The sequence below is a fragment of the Stylophora pistillata genome, chromosome 3, assembly GCF_964205215.1.
Source record: "Stylophora pistillata chromosome 3, jaStyPist1.2, whole genome shotgun sequence".
Classification (NCBI taxonomy): Eukaryota; Metazoa; Cnidaria; class Anthozoa; order Scleractinia; family Pocilloporidae; genus Stylophora; species Stylophora pistillata.
Genome location: NC_142521.1, coordinates 3,891,525 through 3,905,726, shown reverse-complemented (window position 1 = coordinate 3,905,726; position 14,202 = coordinate 3,891,525). Strand labels below are relative to the sequence as shown.

Below are 14,202 nucleotides of genomic sequence, written 5' to 3'. Positions count from 1 at the left end.
CAAGCCATCACAGGGATGAAACCACCAGACAACCTTCAAGATCTGCAAAGCTTCTTAGGACTGGTAAACTACCTAAACCGGTTCAGTCCAGCACTGGCAGATTTAACAGCACCGCTTAGAACCCTCTGTAAGAAGGACACTCTCTTTACCTGGGAAAGCTCACAACAAACAGCATTTGAGGCTATCAAGAAAGAGATTACAAGTGCACCAGTATTGGCATACTCTGATCAGTCTAAAGCTAGCGTTATTCAGTCAGACGCATCCAAGAAAGGCTTAGGAGCAGTTCTACTCCAAGATGATAAGCCTGTGATCTACGCATCAAGAGCCCTCAATGAGACGGAACAATCTTACTCTAACATTGAACGAGAGCTGCTCAGTGTTGTTTTTGGTCTTGAAAGATTTCATTATTATGTGTATGGATACACAGCGACGGTGCAAACAGATGACAAACCGTTGGTCAGCGTGTTGAAGAAATCCATAGTATGTAACTCACCACGCCTTCAGAGGCTATTGCTGAGACTATCCCAGTATGACGTAAACATTGAATACCTGAGGGGGAAGGATAATGTCGTAGCTGACGCACTGTCCAGAGTATCTCCTCAGCCAACACCTAAAGAAGGAGAAGACGAGGAAGATTTCATCCCAGTTCACATGCTCACAGAGGAAATCCCCGCCGATTCTACGAGAGTTGGAGATTTCAGACGCGCAACTGCAGAAGACACTATTTCCGGCTTACTGATGCAAGTGGTAGCAAATGGATGGCCTGAATTAAAGAAAGATTCCCACCCACTTCTTGTAGACTACTGGAGCTACAGAGAAGTGATCAGCGCAGAGAATGGTCTATTGTTCAAAGGCCACCGACTCATAGTTCCTGAGAAATTGCGTAGCGGAGTCCTCCAAACGATCCACGAGGGTCATTTTGGTTTTGAGAAGATGCAACTAAGAGCTCGAGAAGCAGTATTCTGGCCAGGAATAACCTCAGATTTACTACAGACAGCACAGGGTTGTGAAGTGTGCCAGACGTTCTCGAGGAGCCAACAACGCGAGACAGTGTTACCTCATGAAGTTCCTCAAAGACCTTGGGAGAAGTTAGGAATTGATTTCTTGTAGTTTCAGTCAACTACCTACCTCCTGATAGCAGACTACTACAGTAGGTTTCCCGTGATCCGGAAGGTACGCAGCACCAATGCGAACACTACCACCGAGATTTTGAAGCAAGTGTTTAGCGAATATGGAGTACCTCAAACCGTTATGACAGACAACGGTCCCCCGTTCTCGTCGAAGGAATTTGCTGCCTTTGCAAACCAATACCGCTTTGACCACATCACGTCTAGCCCTCGTTACCCGCAGAGTAATGGTTTTATCGAACGTATGGTGCAGACGGTCACGCAGTGCAAGGAAAAGTGTGCAGCCGCAGGACATGATCCAAACTTAGCTTTGTTGGTCTATAGAGCCACACCCCTTACTACCAGCATACCGTCACCTGCAGAGCTATTGAATGGACGAAAATACAGAGCATTACTTCCAACCAAATCTCCTATCCAGAATCCTAGTTACCAGGTTGTCCGAGAGCAAATGGTGAAAGACAAGAACAAAGTGTGCGAACACTACAACAAAACTGCAAGGGATCTACCTTCATTGCCACAAAATCAGGAGTGTACGTACAGGTTCACCCCCAATATAATCAGTGGACTCCTGCAACCGTTACCAAAACGCCAGTAGCGTCTCAACCGAGATCGTACAGTGTCGAAACTACTAAGGGAGCCCAGTTAGTGAGGAATCGTCGCTTCATTCGTCCAGCACAAGAGATTACTCCCGTTCCTGCCGATAGTATGAAGCGTGGCGATAATAGTAGCAGTGAACGACCAAGACGTGTGATTACAAGACCTAAAAGACTTATAGAGACAATTTAATTAGTTTCAATGTTTTCAGTTAAGGCCTAAGTTTTTTTATTTTACAGGGGAGATGTTGCATAATCAGCAATTCACGCCGCTATTTACGTTTTATCACAATAGAATCGTTGCTAATTAGTGTACATTGTAGTGTGACCGTAATTATATGCAAAATGCTAGCAGGTATAAAACTTGTGAATTTTGGCTCTACATTTTATTACTTGGATTAGTGTGTGCGCGAATAAAGAACTTTGTTTTTACAGAACCGAGTAGTTAACAACTATATGGTAAACCAAGTCATTGTCGTGTGATTAATATTTCATTAAGGAAATCATCAACCGCAAAAGCCATACGAATGACAGAATGTTGCAACAATCGGCAGAAAGATTTAGTTTTGCCAAGTCTTTGTTGAAATGAATCTGCCAACGAAAAGAAACTTTTCGTAGGTTTATGAGCGTATGGTCTCTAATTTTGTGCCAAATTCAAAAGGAGAAAAGAATGAGGGAAGTTCTCCACCCCAAGTAAAAGCAAACGTCTTGAATGCATTTAATCTTGGACTCCTTTTGAAGTGGAAAGTTTTGAGATCTTCAATTTTTTTTACTTCTTCTCTTTTAATCATGTTAGATATTTCTTGTAAACGATACAAGACTTGAAAACGCAAATCTGCCTCAAACAACATTTCAAACAATTTTTCTTAAACAAGTTGCCATGTGGATAGAAGCCAGACCAAGGAGGTTTGTGAATTGGAAAAGAAATGCGTATTCTTCAAAGCTGACTAACGTTTAATTTTTTTAGATATGAGCAAGGTTCAAACATAACTTTAATTAGACAGTTTACTCAGCGCTAACCCTTGCAATTTCGATTGTTTGAGAAATAATAAATTTCTTTCGTGGTGCATCCTTGAGTGGTTCGAACTAGCCATATGTGGCAAATTAGTAAACATTACCGCACGCCAAGTAATCACCGAGGTTCCTTATCATTTTGGGATGTTTTCCAAATCACCCTGTGGAGCGAATGATTTTGTCGTGCAGACCCTGTAATTCTTCCAGGTTCGTGGATAGCGACACAGAAATCAGTGAAAACTGAAAACAAATACACAAATTTCTCTTCAGGTAGGATAAGATACTTCTGCCGAGTTAGATGATGTTTAAATCAATTGTTTAAGGGGAAAGCTCAGTACCTTACAAAGACAATTATTTACTCGTGGTACCTTCTTATTCAAAGGCCGTTAGCCGCAAAGCGCCGATTTGAAAAATCAACACGCAACATTCATTAGTAACATCGCCAACATCGATGTAGGATATCAATTTTGTATTGCTTTTTGTATAGCTTTTTGTATTGCTTTTTGTATAGCTTTTTGTATTGCTTAGTTAAGTTGTTGGAAATCATATACTGGATCAGAACCGTTCGGTTTTTGTTTTCTAGTTACTGACATGTACGTTATCTACCCACTCATAAATAACTTTGGTGTCAGCAGGACTGGTTTCAACAGGTCAGACGATAAAATATGTCAGAATTTACTGTAATTCTTACTTTTTATTCTGTTGCAATACTTTACGTTAAAATATTGGTATACTCTAACAATCGCCACTGCAAAACCAAACTAGAATGGTCGGCAAAAAAAAAAATTCTAGCATATTACTTTTCTCGGCTTTCCCCGTAAATACGCTTACAGAGAAGTGTTTAGACGACACAAACGCACTGCACTCCGGCGAACATGAAGTTTAATTTGTTTTTTATATCAAAAACACTTAGGAAACGAAAAATGATAATAAGTTTCCGAGAGATCTCGCCGGAAAGGGAGTACCTTTAAAAATGTATGTATCGTTTGAGAAATTGTGATGCACACCCTTGCACTTGATAAAGGCCGAGCGAATCTCATGTAATTTGTTACATGTTGATGAACAGAGTAATTTTACTTATTCTTGGGCAGTTTCGGAGCTTACCAGATTGTGTTTATTTCGAATACGATTGAATTAGTGATGAAGAAAAGTTAATCCCACGGCATTTTTTCAAGAAAAATTTCGACGCCAATAAATAAATGTCACGCTTATCGAAAAAAAAGGTGCTAAGAGCTCCAACCAAATACATACCCGGTTAGTATATCCGCGTTTCCAAAATTTTCCGTTCAGTGTTCACCTGCCTTTTTACTAGCTTTCTGTGTATTTCCGATGGACAAAGATGATTGGTTGTTTTGTCTCTATACTTTTACTACGCTGAAAAGAATAGAGGTTAGCTAACCCTTAGGCAGGTATGCACTGATGATCGACAAAATCAAATCATCCAGTGGTTATGGAGACAAAATTGAAATTAACTTGTTAACCATAGAAGAAGCGTAGCCAAAAAAATTAACAAGCTAGAGAATAACTTTTTATGCTTTAGCAATATTAAGTTAAAATTTAATTTTGAATAGAACAACCTGTTTAAGAAAAAACTTTCTTTTAATTTTTAAGCTTAATTCAAAGGGGGTAAATTGTGTTTGTTCAGTTGTTGTTGTTTTTTTTTTAACTTAGCCACGTTTTCTATCAACTTTGGATAAACATAAAACATATTTTGCTGTGAGAGGCAACACTCCTGCTCAAATACTGGAGATCAGGTTTTGAATAAAACAAATCATTAAGGAGGAGCTTGTAAGGGACGAAATTTGCTGGTGTATGTTACTCTGATAAGGACACCCCTACCTAAGGGTGTGAGGAAAATTACTACCTCAGGAGCTGAGTTTCTCACCAGATAGCTGACTGGTCTGCTTCTGACCATTTGGAATTTTTATATACGATATTTAGTTACAATGTTTGTTTTCAATTTGTTCGTATTGGCTCTGAATGGCCCCATTGCGGGAATGGTCAATTAAATATACCTACAAACACATAATTGATGGTGTTTTTTAGTTAGTGTTACACGTCACCACACCTTACGAAACAGTGACACAAAATACGTCGTCATGGATACCACAACAAATGAATCTTCAGGTGTGGAGCTGGAGGCACCTGCAGAGAAACCTGAGAATGAAATGATCTTTGTTTTCCTTGGAGTCATAACAACAACTATGGTATTCTTTATTCTGGGAACACTCTATGCACGGAAAAAAGACCGCAAGGAGGAAGAAATAGTAAGAATTGTAGTGAGAGAACGATAATTTTCTTTAATCATCTTTCACCAACAAAATAAGATGGCATTTCAAACTGATCTTCTCCTTTGAACCCAAAACATTCCCTGACTCGCAAGCATGTTCTTTATATTTCATTCCTTCAGCATCCCACTTACGAAAGGAAAAGTCCACATTTTGAACAATTTGCTTCACTGTATAAAATGAAGCGGGCGAATATCGAAGCGAAAATTTCAAAAGGAGATGCCCTTCAATTTGTGTGTTAGTTCGTTTTCCTCTACATGTCAACAGAAAAAAGGTGGTGAGATAAATGAGATTGTGAGAGTTTGAGATTCTGTTCTCAGTTAAAAACAAAAATAATTATTTTCTTCCCCCGTTTCTCCTCAATTTTTCACAAATGGACAATAACTCTTTCATCTCTTTTAAACTGTCTGTCTATTTTACAGTGTGGTGTCACAGTCATCCCACAGAGATCAATTCGCCGCTGTCCACATTATTACCTGCTTATGTTCTACACAGGAGCTGGTCGGCACAGTTCTACTACCGCAAATGTGTTCTGCCGAATTTACGGTAACCGCCACAAGACAAAACCTATCATCTTACGCGACCCAGACCGCCCATTGTTTCAACCTTCGTCTACAAGTTCCTTCCTGGTAACATTAAACAGCTCTTTGGATCAAATACGAGAAATTCATATATGGCATGACATTTCGGGTCCCCGTCCTTCGTGGTTCTTAGAGGGTGTCATAGTTTGCCATTTGAACACAAATGTTACATGGTACTTTGAGGCAAACCGCTGGTTAGATGTTAGCACAGGCTCTAAGGAAGTTGAATGCAAGTTGAAGCCTATACCAAGAAAGGTTCTTCTTGGATTTATAACTATGTTTGAAGGCAAATTTGACGATAATCTAAAGAAAAAGCATATTTGGCTCTCTCTACTCTACAAAAGCAATAGCAAAACGTTTAGCAAATTCCAGAAAATGTCGTGCTGCCTGGCAGTGACTGGAATAATTAAACTCGTCTCGATAGCGATGGTTAATACAACACAGACATTATTTAGTAATTCATTCATCAGATTAGGACCATGGAAATTAATCCTTGGAGATGTACAGAGAGCTCTCGTCTGTTGTGGAATTGCGTTTGTTTATCGTCTGTTGATACAGATTCTTTTCTTAAATTCACAACAAAACTCTAGAATGGCGGTTAGAGACAAGAATGTAGAAGGATATATTCGAGATAGATTACAAGAGATAAATTCGACTATATTTTTAGATGAGACCATAAAAGCTGACGAAGATGAATGTCCTGATTCTCATTCTGATGTGGGTAACGAAAACACAACCACTTCAGATGATAGTACATGTGGTATCCACCTGGAATTTAGCAATTATCAAGAACTGCAGAGCGAGACTGGAGACAAAGAAAATATTCAATTCAATGACGAAAACTGCCATTTGGCGTTGGATCCCTATGAAAATCAATCAGTTGTAGGATCTTATGGAAATGTATTTTCGAACAAAGCTCATGACCTCGAGGATTTGGTTGATATTCTTGGGCATTTATCAGAGGATGAAGACCTTTTTAGGATTTTGGATGAAAACTCGCATGTTTTTCGGGGCAGATTGAATGACGGGTTTGCAAGAGATCATGGTTCCTCTGAAGGTTTAGAGGAGGGTTGTCGGAACTCAGTAACAGAAGAATTTAAGACATCTGATACACCTGCTGGAGAAAAAAGTGAAGAAAATCGACCGGAGTCAGTCACCTGGACTACATCTTTAACAAATCCCGATCAAATTCCAAAGATATGGATGAGCCTTCCGTTTCCAAAACATCTCGTCGATGGCGAAAGCATTATGAAACCACATGGGAGGGCTTCACCGAGATTGAAAGAACTTTTCAATAAATCAAATCAAATTCATTGCTTTGTTGTTCCACTCATAGCATTTGTCGTTGCCATAGCAATTGGAATTACATGGTCAGCCTCACTAACAAAGTCGTGGCTTGTGACATTTGGAATTGCGATGATTGGCCAAATTTTTGTCCTAGAGTCATTATATGTAGTCGTGGAAGCTATTTTTTTTTCAATTTCGTATAAACGGCCAGTTAAAGAAGAAGATTTGGTAAATGAACTCGAAGGAAAAGTCTGGGTCAATGAAGAACAAGAGACCACGTATTATGCTGATGAAATCGATGAGAATGATGGTGAGCCAGTTCCCAGCCCCCCAACTCAAGAGGAGATACAAAAAGCGCAGGAGGACGCTGGGAAGGACAGGGAATTGGAAGACGTGCTGAAAATGCTTTGTTTTAACATTCTGTTTCTAGTGCTGTTAATTTTCATTTCCCTTGGAAACAGGGATTCTTCATCCTATCCTGTAAGAGCTGGCCTGGAGCACTCCTTTAACATCTCTGGGAGCTTCACACGTGGGGTAATGATGTTTTCAAAATGAAATGTAAATTAGCTGAGGGTCCAGTTTTGTGTTAATATATCGCTTGGGGGGGGACTGGAGGCTTTTTTTAATGGAGGGTGATCACATCAGTTTTCAGGGGCAACGGAGATGGGATCAGTCATAACTAACAGACGGACAAGAAGAGCCACTCAGTGGAATACATACATACATACATACATACATACATACATACATACATACCTACATACCTACTACCCACATACCTACATACATACATACATACATAGGTTAATTGACCACTCCCAATAAGGGCTTTTCAGGGCCAACACCCACCCAGTAATCTCGTGCGTGGGAAATTAACGTCTCCTATCCCTAACCCTGCCAAGAGACGGGGCCTACGGTTTATTCGTCCCTTCCGAGAAGACTAGAATATCTATCCATTTCTTTATTATAGAAAGGTAGCAAATTCTCCTCACTTATTTTCAGACCATGAGTATTCGTCCGGCCGGGGCTAGAACCCTCGACCTCCCGCACAACACAATCCGGCGCTCTAACCAATTTATTCATTATTATTATTGTACCAGACTTTAAAGTGGAGAAGTGGAGATTATAGAAAATTGACTGTAAATTAATTGCAAACGAGGGAGGATCATAACAATATTACAGAGCCTTATGGGAGAATTAGACAAACGTTATCGTGACACAACCAAAATCCCCCGACCCCCACCTCCCAAGCGATTTATAATAACCGGTTCCCAACCATAACTCTCCAAGGCTAAATCACTGATTAGACGTTCGAGTTAAGAGAGCGATCATCAGAATTCCCAAAGATCACCCTTCGCGCTTTCATTGTCGTGTCCTTCATCCCTCAACCATGCCAGCCATGCCAGCCATGCCAGCCATGTCAGCCATGCCAGCCATGTCAGCCATGCCAGCCATGTCAGCCATGCCAGCTATGCCAGCCATGCAAGCTACATCTGAGTTCTTGCTTAGCTGTTTACAATAGAGTTACCTACAATATTAGTATGTTGTCCTAGTTATTAGTATTGAATAGCGTTGATTTCATCGTATGTTTTCCCTTTAGGTAAACAACACTAAAAGTTTTTGGAAATGGCTTGCAAATTATACAATTCCAGTGCTACTGTGCGAGCCTCTTGAGGGAACGCTCAGCAAAGGCAGAAGACATTTCCTTGCTGATGGGTACAATTACTTGCTAGGGACTGCAATTCTTCGACAAAAAAGAATTAAATCAGGAGGTGAGTTACTTTCTTTTAAAACATCACAATGATTTGGATTTAAATCGAGCTACATCACGTTTGGTCCACAATCGAAAACATAGAAAGGACAATCACAGTTCTTTGATAACCTCTGCTTTACCTCAGATCAAAAGTGTACATCAGAGCCATCCGTAAGGATAGCTAGTAGGGATACTTCCCAGGTCTACCGTGAATAAAATGCTTCTATTTTACAAACTTTAAATAACTTTTCAACAGTTTTGGAAGTTACACTGAAAAATTGAAGGGGGCAGGAACGTCTCATATAATTGTGGGAGCACACGCCTGCCCCTCCCCTCCCCCCCTTCCCCCACTATATCTAGCGTTTGATTCCCGAAGTTAACGTACGCTTTCATTGACAATCGAGTCCAATTCTAGACATCCTCCACCTTTTCTTTAACGTTGGTCTTTCTGATTCTCGTTACTAAGCCGTCTCTCGTTTTTTCAGCAAGCTGCCACATAGCGGGCTCCGTTAAACATTTCTTTCCAAAGTGTACTCCAGTTTTCTTAAATGAACGTAATGAAGACACTAATAACTATAGCCATAAGTGGAACAAAGGAACGATGTCTCTACTAAACCAAACTTTCACTTCTCCGTGGAAATACCTCAGTGGGGTAGAATCTGAGACAGCATACACGACATGGGGACGCAGTGGACGTGCGTTCGGCGGTGGTGGGTACATCGCTTACCTAGGGACTGAACTGACAGTGGCAATCGATCTTCTTCACTCACTAGAGGCACATCAGTGGGTGGATGACCTAACAAGGGTGGTTTTCTTAGAATTTTCTGTCTACAACGTAAACGTTAACATATTATCAGCAGTGATATTTTCAGTAGAATTTTCCTCGTTCGGTGGAGCGTTTCCACGTTTTGATATGTATTCATTTCGCTTGTACCGATACTTTACGCCGCTCCAGTTCGTTTACCTTGTCAGTGAGATGATATTTGTTGTCTTTGTGGTGCAGCTTATTTACCGAGTGGGTAGTCTTATATACCGAGATCGCTGGAGTTATTTCAGATCCGTGTGGAACTTCACAGATATTTTCCTCATCCTATTCTCGCTGGTGACTATCGCTTTATACGCATGCCGTGCAAGCCACCTGAACCACGCTATTGAAGCACTTCGCCAAAATCCGGACACGTTTTACGGCTTTCTAACAGTAGCTTTTTACGATGATTACATTGCATACTTCTCATGTTTGATCGTCCTTATCCCCACAATACAGTTCTTAAAGTTTCTCAAGTTTAACAAGAGCTTCATGATATTTTACAATACACTGTCCAGGATTCGAGGAGACATTTCTGGTTTCGCTTTTGTTTTCTTCGTAAGTATTATGTGCTTCACCTATTGGGCCTACAGTATGCTCAAGACTGTTGCCGAGATTTTCAGTACCTTCACTGCAACATTTCACAGTATGATCGCCATGTTGTTGGGGAAGTTCAGCTTCCGGTTATTATCACCCGGTCAGGCTGTTACCAGTGAAGTGGGACCGATATTCACCTATACGTTCACATGTGTGAACGTTTTCTTTATCTTGAATATCATTCTAACAATAATCACAATCGGGTTCACGGAGGCTCGAGAAGACGAACGCTTTCAGCAAAGTGAATATGAAATAGTAACTTTTATCATTGACTACCTGAAGGGTATTTTAGGGCTTCTTCGACCCTACATACCTCCGCCTCCGCAGATTCAAACCCCGCCCAGGGAGAAACATTACACCTATTTTCAATGGAAATTATGCACACGTTACTTTATCCGAAGTCAATGTCCACGTTTGCTGAAATTTGCCAACAAAATATATTCCGAAGATTTCGTGGATGAACTGGAACTGTTGGCAAACCTACTGAGCATGCCGCAGTCAAGAGAACTTCTGTGTGAAAGAGCTTTCGGGAGGCAAGAATGTGACCTAGATTAGGAGACAGAAAGAGGACAGAAGGAGTAGAGAGAGACTGGAAATGAAGAAAACGAGAAAGCCTCACTTCATTTTCCAATTCTCAAAAATTCGTTGTCGGTGCAGGAGTTTCTCCAGGGACTTTTTTATCGTCATCTTTTTCTCAGAATTACTTTTTCGATGCTTGAAATTTGTACTGCTAGAGCACTCCTAATCCCATCCCTACGATAAAAGTAATTTTTTCTCCAGGAATAAATTAAAAATTTATCGAGCACTTTAAGTAATAAAACTGGTTTATGTTCAATTGCGATTACAAAAGTTTATAATACTAGTTAAAAATAAGACAGAATCTGATTAACTGTTTCTAACGAGCACTATTTACGTGCCTCTCTCATTACTTTGTGACAGGGTTCCAACTTAGTTGAAAATTTAAGAAATGCTTGAGACAAAAACTTTGGTTGTTCATCTGTGATTTGTGGATTTCACCAAATCCATTTCTGGTTTTTGTGTTACCCGGTTCAATGAACTGAGTAACGCAACAGCGTTACCGAAATTGATTGAGTAAAATCAACCACTCACATTTTAAAAAATGGGTCATTACTAGAGACAAAGACCAAAGCAAAAACGATATAAATTATTAAAATAAAATTCACCGCTTGTTTCCTATGATTGCAGGGGTGGTTTTGAATAAGTGACTTAAGTTCCTTTCACAGTGGTGAGCAGTCTTCTCATACCTTGGCAGGATCGAGGAGAGACTGGTAAGAACAAGCTAGGAGATGGATTAGGAAGGTGCTGGTGAAAATGAGGGACTACTGAGGGACAGGGTCGGAAATGACAGGGTCGGAAATGACCCCTCCCTCCCGGTAGTCTTATAGTCTTAGGTTATTAGCTGCACCAAAATTAGAACTTGCCAACAAAATTGAGAAGAACACCCTACAAGATCAAGCTGCAGGAGCTTTTAATAAGCTTCCTGCGGAGCTAAGGAATTGCAGTGACCATGCACTTTTTTGTATAAATCTTAAGAGACACTTACTGACATGCAATAGATAATCTAGTATAGTTTTTATTATTCACTATTTTATCAATTTTGATTTATTGTAAGTATTATGTATATAGTTAGTTTTTATATTAGTAGCGAAGAGCCACTATGTGGAAGTATACCAATAAAGGTCATTATTATTATTATTATTATTAGTTGATTATTTTGTTCTTTGCTTTCCGCGATCTTACCAAGCTCACAGTGTGGTAGAGCAATATTCCCTCCAAATATTTAGCGCTCGCTCGCCATGCATTTATAACTGCTGTGCAGACCAGAGCTATCAATGCTCACTCTGCAGATGTCAAAAAGTTTTATGTTCTGTCTTCTCCTTCTCTCTGATCAGATTTTTCGTCCAACTTGCCTTGGGACGGTTGACCTTCAAGCTCTCCTGGCTGTAGGGGAGCAGTTTCATGTTCGTCGCCTCCTTCTGTTTGTTCAGGTCTTTCTTTCAATCCGCCGTGGGACGATTGGCCTTCATGCTCTCCTGGAACAGTTTCATGTTCTTCTCTACCTTCTTTCCGCTCAGGTTTTTCGTTCAACTCGCCTTGGGACGGTTGAACTTCATGCTCTCCTGGCTGTAAGGGAGCAATTTCATGTTCGTCGCCTCCTTTTGTTTGTTCAGGTGTTTCGTTCAACGGGCCCTGAGACGGTTGGCCTTCATGCTCTCCTGGAACAGTTTCATGTTCTTCTTCTCCTTGTTTCTGCTCAGGTTTATCGTGCAATTCGCCTTGGGGCAGTTGGCGTTCATGCTCTACCGACTGTGGGGTAGCAGTTTCATGTTCTTGTCTTCCATCTTTCCGCTCAGGTTTTTCGTTCAACTCGGCTCGGGGCGGTTGACGTTCATGCTCTCCTGGAACAGTTTCATGTTCTTTTCCTCCTTCTTTCTGTTCAGGTTTTTCGTTCAACTCGGCTCGGGGCGGTTGACGTTCATGCTCTCCTGGAATAGTTTCATGTTCTTTTCCTCCTTCTTTCTGTTCAGGTTTTTCGTTCAACTCGCATCGGGGCGGTTGACCCTCATGCTCTTCTGGCTGCAGGAGAACAGTTCCATGTTCGTCTCCTCCTTCCTTCTGTTCAGGATTTTCGTTCAAATCGCCTTGGGTAGGAAGATGTTCAGGCTCTCTTGGCTGTAGGGGAAAAGTTTCATGTTTGTTTTTCCCTTTTGGCTTTTTAGGTTTTTCGTGTAACTTACCACGGGAGGGATTGAGATGTGCTTTAAGAAAGTTTGAGTTTTGCAAGAAACTCCATTCTTTCAATGCCCGTGCCAAAATATAGATGATTTCGACCAGAATGAAAAGGACAAAAATTCCATTCACTACAAGGACACCGTACAACCAGAAAGTTTTCTTGCTTGCCTGTTGATTGTTACAATCGTAAAGGGTAAAGCTTTGGTTGGCGTCAGATGGATTCACTGGCTGATTGGTTACCACTGCAGTTACATTACAGTCAAACTTAAAGGAGAACTTTGAGGGATAAAGCACCTGAGTTTGTAGGATCATGAAAAGCGCTCCTAAAACAAGTCTTGTGGATAGTTGACAACAGTAAGCGATACAAAGCTGGTATCCAGTTGATTTAGGGTTCTCTCCGTCGCGCGACAGTCTCTCGAGATCATCGTCACGAATGCTTTGTGACAATTGATCGATTGTAGTCCTCACCACTTGAGTGTACATAATACAAACAATTCCAATAAAGAGGAAATTGGTAATCACGAAGCCAGTGGTAGGAACACTGTATTTGTTGTACTGAGTCTCGTATTTATCGAAACATCTTCCTACATCGAAATGTACGTTTTCTCTCTCCGGTCCATCACAGTGGAAATCAGACTTCAATTCGGTGTTTTCCATGTGGGCAAAAATGCCAAGGAAGATTATACCAATAGGGATCCAGCTTAAAACTGTGACATGGCTAATTTTGTTGAATGTTTTTGGTCCAAATAACTTCTTGCAACACTCCATCGTTTTATTACTGTTTATACTTTCACTGTTTTCGTTTGGATGAAAATCGATTTCAGGCGAGAGCTTATATTGTGGACATCCGGTTGTCTCTTGCGGTTGCTCACTCTTTCAGATTTATTTTTATTTATAGAAAAACACAATTTTTACTCTTTGTAAAATTACGGCTGTCAATGATTTTTTTTTGCACGTCACCATTTTCTAAACCACACAGAAAACTGAAACAGGAAAATGAAACGGTCAGACACATGTTGCTCGTGTCAAACTTTCCTTTTTTTAAATGCGTAAGATGCCATAAAAACTAGTTATTGAAAGAGGCACGAAAGGAATAATTACAAGCATCGACGAGGTGTTTCGCTTTCTGAGGGAAATATCACGGCTTACTGGCGTCACCATAAAAGAAAACTGTGAATTGTTACTGAAAACTGTGAATTGTTACTGAAAACTGTGAATTGTTACTGAAAACTGTGAATTGTTACTGAAAACTCTCTTTTGGACAAACTTGAGGTGACATAAAAAACGCAGAAAAAGAATAAGGCGATCTTGACCGAAAAAGCTTAGTCAACGAAGGATTTGTGGTACAGCAAAAGAATGACGTGTGCTTGTTTTTCTTTTCTTTGTTTTGGTACGAAAGCCGA

General features: G+C 40.5%; 2 protein-coding genes across 3 annotated transcripts; one reads left to right on the top strand and one right to left on the bottom strand.

Moving 5' to 3' along the window:
• The first annotated feature begins 2,909 nt into the window (after positions 1-2,909).
• On the top strand, positions 2,910-11,761 carry LOC111325745 (polycystin-1-like protein 2). Of its 2 annotated transcripts, XM_088752519.1 has the most exons (6): positions 2,910-3,004; positions 3,318-3,384; positions 4,781-5,001; positions 5,445-7,424; positions 8,491-8,662; positions 9,129-11,761. In XM_088752519.1, exons 3-6 carry the CDS (start codon positions 4,834-4,836, stop codon positions 10,598-10,600), a joined length of 3,792 nt encoding a protein of 1,263 aa, XP_088608645.1. In that variant the 5' UTR covers positions 2,910-3,004; positions 3,318-3,384; positions 4,781-4,833; the 3' UTR covers positions 10,601-11,761. The 2 variants fall into 2 exon arrangements, with proteins under 2 accessions (XP_088608645.1, XP_022785349.2); XM_022929614.2 differs by lacking the exon at positions 2,910-3,004 and having other exon boundaries at positions 3,206-3,384.
• On the bottom strand, positions 11,513-13,677 carry LOC148734155 (uncharacterized). The gene has a single exon (XM_088752520.1). It carries the CDS (start codon positions 13,565-13,567, stop codon positions 11,927-11,929), a length of 1,641 nt encoding a protein of 546 aa, XP_088608646.1. The 5' UTR covers positions 13,568-13,677; the 3' UTR covers positions 11,513-11,926.
• Positions 13,678-14,202: the final 525 nt, after the last annotated feature.